This window comes from Pelodiscus sinensis, chromosome 1 (genome assembly GCF_052426305.1).
Source record: "Pelodiscus sinensis isolate ZL-2025 chromosome 1, ASM5242630v1, whole genome shotgun sequence".
Lineage (NCBI taxonomy): Eukaryota > Metazoa > Chordata > Testudines > Trionychidae > Pelodiscus > Pelodiscus sinensis.
The window spans coordinates 9494610-9508700 of NC_143052.1; the positions used below are offsets into that span (position 1 = coordinate 9494610).

The 14091-nt window shown below is 52.6% G+C and overlaps 1 protein-coding gene across 2 annotated transcripts in view; it reads left to right on the forward strand.

Moving 5' to 3' along the window:
* PODXL (podocalyxin like) overlaps positions 1-14091 on the forward strand; it is an 89258-nt gene that overhangs the window by 49563 nt on the left and 25604 nt on the right. For both annotated transcript variants that reach the window (XM_006120348.3, XM_006120347.3), the window contains exons 2-4: positions 6237-6878; positions 8941-9218; positions 10751-10822. In XM_006120348.3, coding sequence (XP_006120410.3) covers positions 6237-6878; positions 8941-9218; positions 10751-10822 — 992 coding nt within the window. The remainder of the gene's footprint in view (positions 1-6236; positions 6879-8940; positions 9219-10750; positions 10823-14091) is intronic.

The following is a 14091-nucleotide window of genomic DNA, read 5'->3' on the forward strand; positions in this document are numbered from 1 at the left end:
ACGTCCGGAGCCGTGTGCCCTCCTCTTCCCCCACGCCCGGAGCCGTGTGCCCTCCTCTTCTCCCACGTCCGGAGCCGTGTACCCTCTTCCTCCACGCCCAGAGCCGTGTGCCCTCCTCTTCCCCCCCGCCCGGAGCCGTGTGCCCTCCTCTTCCTCCACACCCGGAGTCGTGTGCTCTCCTCTTCCCCCACGCCTGGAGCCGTGTGTTCTCCTCTTCCCCCCCGCCCGGAGCCGTGTGCCCTCCTCTTCTCCCACGTCCGGAGCCGTGTGCCCTCCTCTTCCCCCCCGCCCGGAGCCGTGTGCCCTCCTCTTCCCCCACGCCCGGAGCCGTGTGCCCTCCTCTTCCCCCCGCCCGGAGCCGTGTGCCCTCCTCTTCCCCCACGCCCAGAGCCGTGTGCTCTTCTCTTCCCCCACGCCCGGAGCCGTGTGCTCTCCTCTTCCCCCATGCCCGGAGCCGTATGCCCTCCTCTTCCCCCACGCCCGGAGCCGTGTGCCCTCCTCTTCTCCCACGTCCAGAGCCGTGTGCCCTCCTCTTCCCTCATGCCCGGAGCCATGTGCCTTTCTCTTCCTCCACACCCGGAGCCGTGTGCCCTCCTCTTCCCCCACGCCCCCATGTGGTCTTTCTGAATAAATTCTGTCCGTTTCCTTTGCTCCAGCCATCGGGAGCTTTGGTTTTCAAACTCTAGACCGGATCCTCAGTAGGGGTGACTTGGCTTCACTCTGTTGACCTCAGTGTAGTTATGCCAATTGACTCCAGCCAATGATGGTTCCCTTTGTTGGGTCTGGGCAAACAGAACAAGTCCTAAGAATGTGAAGCACAGATTAGTCGGGTCTCCACTGTCCAGCCCTTCAGGTGGCCAGACCCCCCCTCCCCCACTAAATACCGGAGCATTTCACCACCATGTTGCGCTTCTGTGAACAATTCCACAAGACACGGGCCAATAGAGAATCAGGCTCAGCCATCGACTGGGACTGACCCTTGCACTTTCAGCATTATAACCCTAGACCCGGCTCACTTGCTGACTAGCATTTGGTATGAGAGTCTTGTCCACGCTACAGCTTCCCTCGAGAAAGACAAATGATCTTTCACGCACACGCAGACCGGATCATGTTGGGCTCTTATTCCAGGCACTTCTTCATTTCCGCCTATTTAGCCCCAAACTGCTGCGTGAGTTTGAATTTTAAATGGCTTTTTGCAAAGCGTCCCGTGCAGCATGTCTTCGCCCTCAAGATTTGGGTTTTGTCGTACCCATGATGGTTCCACCGCAATACTGGGGGGGGGAAGGAGAATCCCTTAGTTCAGTGGTTCCCAACCCTTTTTACACTGCCACACCCATTCACAAACATTTGGCAGACCTGTAACATTTTATTTGCATATTTGCATATTTATGCAAATAATGAATAGGCAGATATGCAAATGAAATGTTACCTGTCCTCCTAGCCCCAACCCAAGCCCTTGCTCCCCAGTGCCTAACACCTTTGATCCCATGCCCTTTGACCCTTTGACCTCTGACCCCTACATGCCAACACCCTCTTGCCCCATGACCCCACCATGCCCTCATCCAACTCCCCTTTACCCTGCCCCGCCCCTGCAGTCCTGAGCAAGGCTGCCCTACGGGCAGGGGGAGTGGCCGTTGGCAGCGTGCATGCTCCCTCCTCCTTCGCGCACCCTCCTTCCCCAAGCGCAAAAATCAGCCACCATGGTTGCTGGAGCTGAACCGCCACGGACAGCCAGCTTCAGCTCCAGCAGCCGCCACGGACCGGCAGCCAGCGGTTCACGGACAGGCACCGGTCTGCAGCCTGGCAGTTGGGAACCATTGCCTTAGTTTCCCCTGGCATGATACAAGAGATAAAAGTCCAGTTAATGTGGTGGATCAAATGTCACCCTGATGTTACCACCTCAGAATGGGGAGAGGCAGATAATTTTCCACCTTCCCAAAACCAGGGTCAGGGGAGGGTGACCCTAGATGAAACCACAGAGGCACGTTCCTCCAACGGTCAGAAAGAGTCTTTCCCTAGGGAGATGATGAGAATAATTTAGCTCTTCCGCAAAAAAAACGATTCTTTCTCTTAACTTTTGATGAGCTCAGCATCCTTGGGCGAATGTGACCTCTGACAGGGTGAGGGCCAATCGAATCAACGTATTTATTCCCCTTCTCTGTCCGATCCTGTTCTTGTTACTCTGGAAGGAGGCAGGGGTGGGACACTTGGAAGAGTGCGGCTGCAGAAAGGTGCATCCCACAGCAATGTGGATGGTCTGTCGAACATGATTGCCTGGTAGTGAATTAACGGCCATGGGAGCTGGCTTGCTCCTGCGGGCCATGATGGACACAAGTTTCTCCAATAGATGGGAGGCGACAAGGGAAGTAAAGGCAGTTGGGGCTGATTATTATTAGGGTGTAAAATCCCATGTGATTTGTTCATCGGTTAAACGTTTACCCGGTGAACCGATTAAAGGGGGCATGAATAGGGGAGTTGCCAGAGCAGCTCCTGCTGCACCCCGTCGCGCCCCAGGCCACAGCAGTCCCCGTGGGGGTGGAGCAACCCCCTGCGCGCAGCGGTGTGTGTAAACTGAGGCAGGAGGAGAGATGGGTTTGAAGACCTCCTGGACTTCCTCTCCCTCGGAAGCATAGGGAACAGCATACTTGGGGCACGTGCTCCATTCCGGCCACCAAAACTTGCTCTTTGGAAGAATCTGCCTTGAAGCCCAGAGATAAGGTGTCCTTACACACGGGTGGGGTGAGTGGGGCAGATGCCAGGGCTGAGTTGAGCTCCACCAGAGGTTTCAAAACATCCCCCCATCTTCTGATCAGTTTTGGGAGCTCAGGGGCTTCCCCAGGGTCCTCACCATCCTGCATTACAGGGTGAAACAATGGTCTGATGGTCAAAGATTCACAGAATCCCAGGGCTGGAAGAGACCTCAGGAGTCATCGAGTCCAACCCCCTGCCCAAAGCAGGAACAACCCCAACTCAATCATCCCAGCCAGGGCTTGGTCAAGCCAGGGCTCAAAAACCTCTAGGGATGGAGGTTCCACCCATCCCAGTGCTTCCCCACCTTCCTCGGGAAATAATGGTCCAACTTTACGGGTTGCTCACAGATCGATCACTCACGCCAGGGGCTCCAGGTGGGTGGGAGATCTCGGTCCCCTTTCTCTCTGTCTCTGTTATACCCTTGGGTAACAGCTGCGACAAAAAGAAGAGGGAATTCCACTGCTTATGTCCTTCTTCTGCCTGCTGTCCTGTCTACGGAGCCTGGCTACGGTAGATGGGCAGGGGGAGTTAGAATTGCAGCTCTCACCCAGCCAGGAAAAATCACAAGTTGCAGATTTTTGTGGCCGGGAATTAATTAACAGAAGCTCCCTTTGTGGAGGAGCGTGCGGGGGGAGGGAGGGATGTTATGAAATCGCTGCAGCTGGAGGTGACAATGACACAGCTGTTTGGGATCCAGGTGGATAGCTCATTGGCTCTGGCCAGGTCAGCAACCCCCACTTTGGGGGGAATCCGATCCCCCCCATATTATTATTATGTGGCGTTACCTAGGGTCCCCCAAGGGAGATCAGAACCCCACTGTGCGAGGAGCTTCACAGTCGCATGGTGGCCCAGCCCTGAAAGAGAGACGGAAAGCGGGGAGGGGGACCAGAGGTGGCACGTAGAGGTGACGTGACTTTCCCAAGGACACTCAGCAGGCTGAGCTAGGAATTCAATCCGGGCCCTAATACTAGTATAATCCACAGGCCCTGAGACCGCTGAGAAGGGCACCTGAAGTCTCTGCAGCCTTAGCTCATGCTGTAGATCAGGGGTGGGCAATAATTTTTGATGGAGGGGCCACTCCAAGATTTTGGAAAGTGGCCATGAGCCGCACTTTTCCAGGAGGTGTAGGGTCTGGTCTGGAGGTTGGGTGCAGAAAGGAGCTTGGGGGAAGGGATTGGGGTGCAGGAGGAAGAATGGGATCGGGGAGGAAGTTTGGGTGAAGGAGGTAGTAGGGACTTAGGGCAGGAGACTGGGCTGCAGGATTTGGGGATGTGACCTAGGGTAGGAGGGGATTGTGATCTGGGGCAAGAGACTGGGATGCCAGATCTGGGAGGGGGTATGGATGCAGGAGGGGGCAGAGGGTTTGGTGGGGGCGGGGGGGAAGGGAAAGGCTGAGGTGCCAGAGGCAGGCTCTGGCTGGGAGGCACTTACTAGCAGAAACCTGAGGCAGACTGTCTGCTGCAGGCTGCTCCACGTGGTTCCATGAGAGAGGGAAGGGGAGCGGGGACGAGGAGGGAGGGAGAAGGCTTTCTACACTTCCCCTACTTCTGACAAAAATTCTCAGCTCCTGTTGGCCAGAAACGGAGAGATTGGCCAATCGGAGCTAAGAGATTTTGCTGGGGGGCAGGTACAGTATGAAACATCTCCCTCCTCCCTCCCCAGCTGGCTGGAAAGGAGAACAGCTGGCTTGTTAAAGTGTGAGCTGTTCTCTGCCTAAGGGTTCCGGCGGGGCAGCCACGGGCCAGATCCGGTGGCTTGGCCAGCTGGATCTGGCCTGCTGGCAGCCTCTTGCCCACCCCTGCAATAGAGGCACATGGTTTAAGGCCCTAGGTTCAATCCCACCTGCCGACAATCCAGATTTGGCCGCTTTACATTTAAAATAGTGAGCGTGAGCAGGACTGATGACTTAGAGCCTGGGGCTTTTGCAGGCCGGAAGGTTTTTAGTGAGACCCAAACTGCCTGGCTATGAATCTGTGTGTAAAGCCAATTGGCTAAGAGGGCTGTCCATCAAGTAGAGAGCTACGGGCGGGATTTCCTTTCTCGCCATGGAACGCCCCCTGGCTTCCAGCAGGGGGAACGTCTGTGAGGGTGTGTCTGTGTTTAGAGCTGGGGGGTGCGATTCCTCGCTAGCAGGCTAGAAACACAGGGTATCCATGACAGCATAAGCAAGCCTAGCCACCCTCTATGCAATTGGCCCGCACCTCACGCCACTGCGGCTTCACTGCGCTTTCAGTGTGCGTATGCCTACGTTAGCTGGGAATCGCACCCCCAGCTCCAAAGTGTAGACACACCCTAAACCAGGCAGCTGGAAGCAACGGTGCTGGAACTAGGCATACTGGTGGCACTTCCGCATCCCCTGAGTGACGTGGTTTCCATTATAAACAGGATTTACAGTTTGGCTCAATGGTTCTCAGCACCCGCACTGGTAGGGTTGCCAGGTGTCCGGTTTTGAACCGGACAGTCCAGTATTTGAGCTTTCTGTTCAGGAAACAAATTGAGAAAATATAAATGAGAAACTATAAACATACGATATTTTCTAAATCAGATGGAATGTCGATTGTGATGTCATGTCAAGTGTGTCCGGTATTTTTGTTGAAACTATCTGGCAAGCCTACCCGCAGTGTGCAAATTGTTCCAGCGCCCGTGTGGGGAGCGGAAAACAGGTCACCTGCAGGAACCTGCCTTTGGTGAAAGTCTATTAAACAAACTCTGAGTTTGTTTCTTAGTCGTGGGGTTTTTTTTAACTTTAAATCAATGTTAGTGTTATTCTTTTGCTCACGCCTCTGAACTGGGGTTTGTCATTTTTGGGCTGTCTTGCAGCTACCCCCTGCCACAGATCCTCTGACAGAATTAATCTTCAGCTGGGTATTTTTGAATTTTGGGTTGGAGGTGATGTGAGAGGGTGAGAGAAGGACCCTGCTTGGTATCGGGCAAGTCTCACATGCTCCTCCATTGGCCTCTTACCTGTTTTTTCATGTACCAGAGTCTAGATGGTACCATGAAAGGACTCGGCGCTGGTAAAATTAAACAGGCTCTTCAATAAGAGAACCATTTAGAGAGATGCAGAGTCTGCACAGCATTCCAGCCATGTGCACACAGAGCGACTTCCTGGTGCTTCCTCCAAACTCTTCCCGTCCCGCCACCTGTGCGCCTCTCGCCCACGTTCTGTGCAATTTACCACACTTATTCCCATGAGAGACTGGCTTCGTCACTCCTTTTCCTTAGCTTGTCCACAGGTCTCCCCTCTGCCACGTTGCTCTTCGGGGCATTTTCTGAAACTCCCACCCAGTGACTTTATCCTATAGGGACTACAGGGAAAATGCTGAGTGAGTGTTTTCAGCAGTGGGCAGGGGCTGGGCTCCCACTCATTAGCTGTTTATACAAGTGTTGGCTCTGGACATGGTGCATAGGAAAGCAGGTGGAGGGGTGGGCTGGATGGAAGCCAGGAAACCTTTTGTAACCATCTGGCCCTTTGTGTTTTTTAGGAGATGATACTACTGACAAAACCAGTGATTCTGGACAAGCTGTTACCACCTTAAGTACCCAGTCCCCTGTTTCCACCTCAAGAGCAGTGCCTACCACAGCCCTCGTCAGCACCCTGACCACCACCAAAGCTGGTGCCTTATCCTCCGCTGACACCAGCATCACTCCTACAACCCTGTCTCCCACCACCACCCTGTCTGGTTCCAGCACCGTGCCGCCCTCCATCAGTCCTGCATCACCTGGCACCAATGTGCCATCCACCTCTGGTGCTGGCACCTCACCCAAAGCTAGCACCTTGTCCCCCACTGTCAGCCCCCCTCACTCTGGCACAAGCACCTTGCCCCCTGCCAACACCCCAGTATCAGCTGACACCAGCACTCCATCCCCTAAAACTAGTGCTACCCCTGAGGGCACGAAGGCAGCGGTCAGCACCGCCACGGGATCTGTGACCCCCCACAGCAGTGCTGCTCCCCTCCCGACAGCTGCCACGGTCTTCAACGCTCTTAGTTCTGCCCCTGCGTCTGCTGCCACCTCCACCTTTGTGACCACCCCTGCTGCTGACGTCTCCAGACCCACGACCTCCATCCATGGTTCTTCAGCCACGTCTCCACCTCAGAAGACCAGAACATCAGAAGGCACCACAGGTCTGAGCAGGATTGTGACTGGGTTTGGGAGGCTGGGGGAAGGCTGGTTGTAGAGTCTTTCCAGTTTAGGTGAAGAGATGGGTTCGTAGCGCGCTTGGGTTGGCCATGCTGATCATGAGTTCACCTGGGGGTTCACAGTCCAGTTGCCGGGGCCGGAGTCTTTCTCTCAAAAGCCTCCCTACTAATTGGCCTCCTTGTTGGCAGCCTCGGCAGTAGAGGCTCTGGACTGAATGCTGCATAGAGGCCGAAATTCTTGCTTGTCCTTAGTAGGGCTCTGGTGTGTGCTTGTTTGAAAATGTAGCAGGTAAGCCATGGAGGCCAATTTCATGGGTGAATCAGAGGCAGGACTCCAAAGCTCACATGTATGGTAGAGATGATAGGTGGAGTGACAATAGGCTCTGCAGGGCCTTGAAAGTGAAGACAAACAGCTTGGCTGTGTCTAGACTGGCAAGTTTTTCCGCAAAAGCAGCTGCTTTTGTGGAAAAACTTGCCAGCTGTCTACACTGGCCACTTGAATTTCTGCAAGAACACTGATGTTCTCATGTAAGATTGTCAGTGTTTTTGAGGAAATACTGTGCTGCTCCTGTTCAGGCAAAAGCCCTCTTGCGCAAATGCCGGGAGGGGGGCAGAAGAGTTTCCCTGGTGGTGCCCCGAGTGGTCACCAGGGCAAGCTGGGGAGGGCTAGCCTCCCACTAGTTCGAATTAAGTGGCTACACAGCCCTTAATTCGAACTAGTTAATTCGAACTAGGCATTAGTCCTCGTAGAATGATGTTTACCTAGTTCAAATGAAGTGCTCCACTAGTTTGATTTAAATTCGAACTAGCAGTTTGTATGTGTAGTCCCTATCAAAGTTAATTCGAACTAACGTCTGTTAGTTCGAATTAACTTCGTAGTGTAGACATACCCTCAGCCGTGTTGCACTTGAGTTGAAGGCTAGACATCCCCCTGGTGTCAGAGAGACACGCTGAGTTTTGAGTTTGAAAAGAAGGAGACAGATTTGGAGTAGAGAGGTGAAGCCATGAATCCTCAGCCTAGAGAAGGTGGTTGAATTTGTGTTTGCAGATTAAATGACTCAGGGATAAGCTATTGAGGGAGAAGAGACTGAGACCAAGGATGGAGACATTGGCAAGATCCTTCAATATGTGGGATCCATAGGGAGGCATTAGCCGGGACCTTCCCCCATCTCAGTCCCTAGCTAATACCCCAGGCTGTCTACACTATGGATTTATGACCACCCTCACTTACAACCTTACAACTGTAAGTGTGGAAGGGGCCAAAATCCCCCGACATACATCCTCGGCCACACATTTACGACCACACACAACTCCTGTCGTAAATACAGGCTCGAGTTACGATGCCCCCGACTTGCGACGCTATCCCAGGAACTGATCACGTTGCACGTCGGGGGTAGCCTGTACAATGATCTATTGGAAAAAGGTCCACAAATTGTGCTCCGCAATTTGCGTACCTTTTTCTGATCGTTTTTTCGGAAGAGGCTTTTGTGAAATTTGGCCCGTCGACACTGGGCCAAATTTCGGAAAAGCCTCCTCTTTCGGAAGAGCCCTTCTTTCTTGTGGGCTGAGGAAGCCAGGGCTTCTGAAAGAGCGTGTCTGCTCTTCCGCAAAAAAAAAGCGGAAGATCAGACGCATTCCCTGGATGCAGCTGAGTTCTGGTATCCCGGAAAAACCTCGTAGGGTAGCATAGCCCCAGAGCGTGGATGTAGCCTGAGATAGGACAGGGCAGCCTTCAGGCCTCAGAGTGGGGAGAGGTTGCATCTCAAGGAAATATAGCAATCCTCACATATTAGCATTTTCTATCCCCTCCTCCCTGCCTGTCCCTTTCCTTTAATAAAATAAATAAACACCATTAAAGAAGTTCTGAGACAAAAAGCTTGAAGATACACGGGGGCTGTCAGTAAATGCCATGTAAAGTTTCAGGTGAAAGTTTCCCTCTGCCATTCACTGGCAGTGCCTCCTCATGGTACCTGTCCGCTCCTTGCATATTTGTGGGGCTTTGCTATCATTTATCAGTGTCTTATTTGCTTTCTGTTTTGATGTGTAGTGCAGAGCTCAGGTGTCCCTGCAGACAAGGAAAACGCCACCCAGCCAGGACACGAGACAGCGACGCCTGTGGCTACTAAGGAGGGTGCCACCACACCTGGGGCAACGACGGTTGCAACCACTCGACAGGCTGGTGGCGTACCACAGGCTGATGGCAGCCTATCCTCAACCATGACAACCAGCACTGTGGTCCCCATGACAACCAGCACATCCTCAAGCCACCATGCTTCAACTCCTGGCAGGAAAGCCAGGCCCTCGGATGCTCTACTCAACAATCAGGTACTGGGCGCCAGGATGTTGGTGGACATTCCTTAGTCATGCCCAAGCCAGCAGGAGAAAAGGCTAATGTGCCTTCATAAGAGTGCCAAGCTTTGTCACTGGAATATGCCAGGTTCAGTATGTGCTGTTAGGTCTCCCTCTAGTGGCTGGACCGTGGAAAAGACGCAAGCCCTACTACTGCTGCTGATGACAATCAGCGGTGTAGGCAGCCCGACGCCTTTCTTTCCCCGGTTAGTGACTTGGTTAAGCGAGAGGTACAGGTCCAGGCGACTAGAATACACAGTCCCAGAGGCGTGGTGACCATTTTGAAAGCAAACATGTAGGTATGGAGGGAGTTCTGGCATCTGGGAGGTTCAGCAGGAGTTTTGAGGCTTGACGTGGAGCCAAAACTGGGAGTTAGGTTTCTAAATCGGGGGGTTAGGCACCGAGGCACGTGTGTGACTCTAGCCCTGAATGCCTGGGCAATGAACTAGATTGTCACGGCTTTGGACAGAGGCCACGTCTGCATTTACTCTGTCCAGTGGGCCTGCTACAAACAGCAACAGAAGTTAGATGATGGGTCAAGGATGTGATCTGCGCCAGGCACAGGAGTGAGGACCAATGGCACAGGAAACAGGGAGAGTGAAACGCCCGTCGGGGGTTGTTTTCACGATAGGTGAGCACGCATCATGGCTGACTCCTGTACCTCACGTGTCTTACTTCAAGGCTATGTCTAGACTGGCATGATTTTCCACAAATGCTTTTAATGGAAAAGTTTTTCCGTTAAAAGCATTTGCGGAAAAGAGCGTCTAGATTGGCACGGATGCTTTTCCACAAAAGCACTTTTTTGCAGAAAAGTGTCCGTGCCAATCTAGACGCGGTTTTGCACAAGAAAGCCCCGATCGACATTTTCGCAATTGGGGCTTTTTTGCGCAAAACAATACCGCGTTGTCTACAATGGCCCTCTTGCACAAAAGCATTTGCACAAGCATTTGTCCAAACGGGAACAGCATAGCATTTCCGCAAGAACACTGACAATCTTACATGAGATCGTCAGTGTTCTTGTGGAAATTCAAGCGGCCAGTGTAGATAGCTGGCAAGTTTTTCCACAAAAGCAGCTGCTTTTGCGGAAAAACTTGCCAGTCTAGACGCAGCCCAAGTGTTTGGTGGCAGGAACGTGCTTGTGAGACCCTGATCTCACCCTCTGATTTCTTGCTGTAGGTCCTAGGCCCATTTTGGCACATGCACTAGCAAACAGAGATCAGACAACAGCTTCCTGAATAGAATTACCCAGGCTCTTCAGGACACTTCATATAGAGAGGGTTGGGAGATACGGGCTCTGGAGACTTGCCAGGCCTTTCCCGTCTCTGCCTCTTGATTTGTATTCATGGATGCTAAGGCCAGAAATGATCCATCTGTCTGACCTGCCGAACACAGGCTTCAGAACTGATTAGCGTGTGTTCAGTTGCATGTCTCTGATCCGTCTGCAGCAGCAAGGCCCAGCTGTCCAGCCACCATGCAGAAATGACTTGGGCTGGGTTTTGTTTTTCCAGGTCATTTGTGAGGAACAGCTCTCGTTCAGCGAATCAGAAGTCGTTCTAACCCTGAATGAGTCCAGACCCTGCGTGAGTACCCTCGTTTGCCTGCAACACCCGCGCAAACTCCTCTGTCACTCGCACACTTGACCCATTTGTGGAGCTCAGGTGTAACCTTCTCCCTTCAAGCCCCCTCCCCATTGCTAGGGCTCAGGCAGACTCTTACCCTCTGTGGGTTTGCGGGGTCTTTTACCAGTGAGAGAGCCTCACACCATAATATCCTCCTTCACCTCTGTTTATTGACAATCACCAAAAGCCAGAATACACACGCTCAGCATACAGTGCTCTCCATTCCCAATAAGACACATGAACTTTTCTTGCTGGCCAGTCAGGATCAGGTCTATCTGGGGGGCGGGACTTCAGTTTCTGCCCGGTGTCGCTGGCAGAGTGTTGAGGTCGGGCAGCTCTGATCTTGGAGCTGTGTCCTGGAGTTGGTTCCCAAAGAACTTCCTTGGGGACCACAGTTTATAGAGTGAAACTTGCGTCCTGCTTAGCTAGACCTGAGCCAGTTACTTGACTCAAATTTTATTAACCAGTCTTGAGCATATTGTACCATACTTCTCCAAACAGTGATCTCCTGCCACCGTAATTGATTTACACCTAGAAAAATGAATTACACAGCAGACAGACGCAATTAAAGAACCCGGCCAAGATCATACAGACAAACAATAGGGAAGTAGGGACAATGAAGGACTGAGGATGTCACCACCCCAACTATTGATATGTAGTTTTGTGCCAGACAGAATGCTGTCAAACTTTAGCCATTTTAAGATCCGTGTCTTTATCTGGTGACACTGGGTGCCATTAGGACAAGATCTCCTTAAGAGCCTGGCACGACACTATTTTAATGTAATAATGTGAGGATGTGGCTTCTTGCATCTCCACTAATGGGTGCTGCTCTTTCCATCTGGCTGCAGACGGGGAGACACCATTTCTGAATGGCTGCAACATGCACTGAGCGCCTTCCATGAGAGTCTGTTGTGTAGTGCAGACCAGCCCCCACCCTGCCTGTAGAGCCCTGACTATCGCTCCTGTTTGGGTGGGTGTGGATGTGCATCATTTGAAAAGTGAAGCTGTTCCCAGGGGGGTCCAGCTCCTCCCCCCCCTTCCCTGGGGATGGATATTAAGGATGGATTCAGAAGTAGTTTGGAAAGCGCAATCAATTCCCCTTCTGACCATGCAAGCTTCGAAAAGGTACAGAAGTGAGGGCCCGAGGATGGCAGGGACTCTGTGAGCGGGGTGATTTCTGAGTCACTTCTGGCCTCTTCCCATACAAACTGTGGTTGGGGTTGGTGCAAGCTTGCACCTAAATCACAGCCTGGGATGCAACAGCTGAGATGGGAAATGACTCGTTGCTGCCACCACCTGGTCTTCCGTCAACGCTTCTTTTTCTTGCTGATCAGGGTGTGTGTGTGTGTGTGTGTGTGTGTGTGTGTATTGTGACGAGCTCCTTCAAGAGACAGTCAGACTAACACCCACCCCATCTGTGTCACCACTACTCTCTGATGGCTTAATTGCTCAGGGTTCCAAAAAGTGTTCGGCATTAATATGGCTAAAATATCAAGTCACCTTGTACAAGGTTAAAAATGTCTGGAAGAAATAAACTCTCATGTTTCAGGTTATGAGCCAGCCTCTCCCTGAGGAGGTCAGGAGAAAACTTCTCCTTTGGGCAGGTTAGTCCAGACTTGCCCATTTTTAGTGCTTCTTGCCGTTTCTTCTGAAGCAATTTGAACTGGGCACCACCAGAGACAGGATCCTGGATTGGTCTGATTGAGTCTGGCTCTGGCTATGTTCCTCTTCACTTTTCTCCACTGGTACATGTCACTTGGACTGGAGGATGAAGCTACACTGGCCTGTTTCGCGGGTGTTTCTAGTTAGTTTCACTTCCATATCGTCAGTCACTAGCACAAGCCAGATTGGTAACCAGCAGGGGGCAGTCCAACACAGGAACCTCGAATTGCCAGACTGAATCAGAACCGAGGTCCATCTCCTCCAGCATGTTGTCTCTGACGTGTCAGTGGAAACTCTATGAACTCTGCTGTAGGCAGGCACGGGAGAATCTGTTCCCCACGCCAGGTCTTGGTCTGATCGCTGTAAATCGGATTGTTCAATCCTGACCAGGAATAGCCCCTCGATTGCAGTGACCGTGTGTATACATTAATTCATGAAAATGTTGTTTACAGACCCAAAAATCTGCACCTAAATTGGCTGCCACTTATTTTGTCTAACGACAGGCTGTAGCATAGGATTCTCTTCGTTCTGCCTCAGGCCCCGGCCAGTGTAAGAAGCCTATTGCTTCACACAGTGCAGGTAGAAACTTCCTCTGACGCAGGGGTCTCCAGCCTTTTTAAGCATGTGATCACTTTTTTTCAAATGAAGTGCAATCTAGGGTCTACCTCAAACCCAAACACCCTTGCCCCGCCTCTTTCCCGCCCCTTCTCTGAGGCCCCGCCCCTGCTAACTCCATCCTCCTTCCCTGCCCCGTTCTCACTCACTTTTATCAGGCTCCAGCTGGGCACTGCTGGCTTCTGGGTGGTGGAGCAGGGGGCTAAGGCAGGCTCACTCCTATCCTGGTCTTGCACCACTCCCCAAAGCAGCCAGTAAACTCCCTCCATCCTTGCTCCCCCTGCTCTGTGGAGATGGAGGAGGGTAGGGAGGAGGACCCTGAGACCAGCACTCCCTTCCTCTTCTTCCTGTGCCCTGAATAGCAAGCAAGGGGGTAGGGGGGCGGCAAGAGCAGCAGGGCAGTGTGGGTGGGGCAGATGAAATGCTGGCACTTGACAGCCTCCCAGCCAAGCCTGTCGGGATCACCTGTCAAAGGCTCCCAGATCTGCCAGTAGATCCTGATCTCCTGGTTGGTGACCACTGCTCTAACCTAAGTAGCAGGGTTTGTGCTCTGGGTGCTGCTGTCCACCTGTAGTGTCTGTCTGTAGACTTGTAGCGGCTGTTACAAAATCACACCTGACATGGAATGTGCTCTCCCAGTAATGTGTGTGCAGAGAACGTGTATTACGCCGGCTTAGTGTGTGTGATTGTGACCTGCTAACGGGGTTTAGCAACGGGGACGTGTGCTCAGTGCCGAAGGCGTTGTGCTCGGTCCTCTCACGAGGGAGACGTCCGTCTCTGCACAGCCAGGGCTCATTACAGAGCCACTCCTCAAAGTCAGTCACGGGGTTTGTTTAAATGTTGAAAAACAAAGCGGAGAAATGCCCCTTTGTGCTGAAATGAGGCTGATTAAGTCTCCCCCCCCTCTCACCCCACAACGCATTTTCCAAGTCGGGTAATCAGCCTGTGAGCAT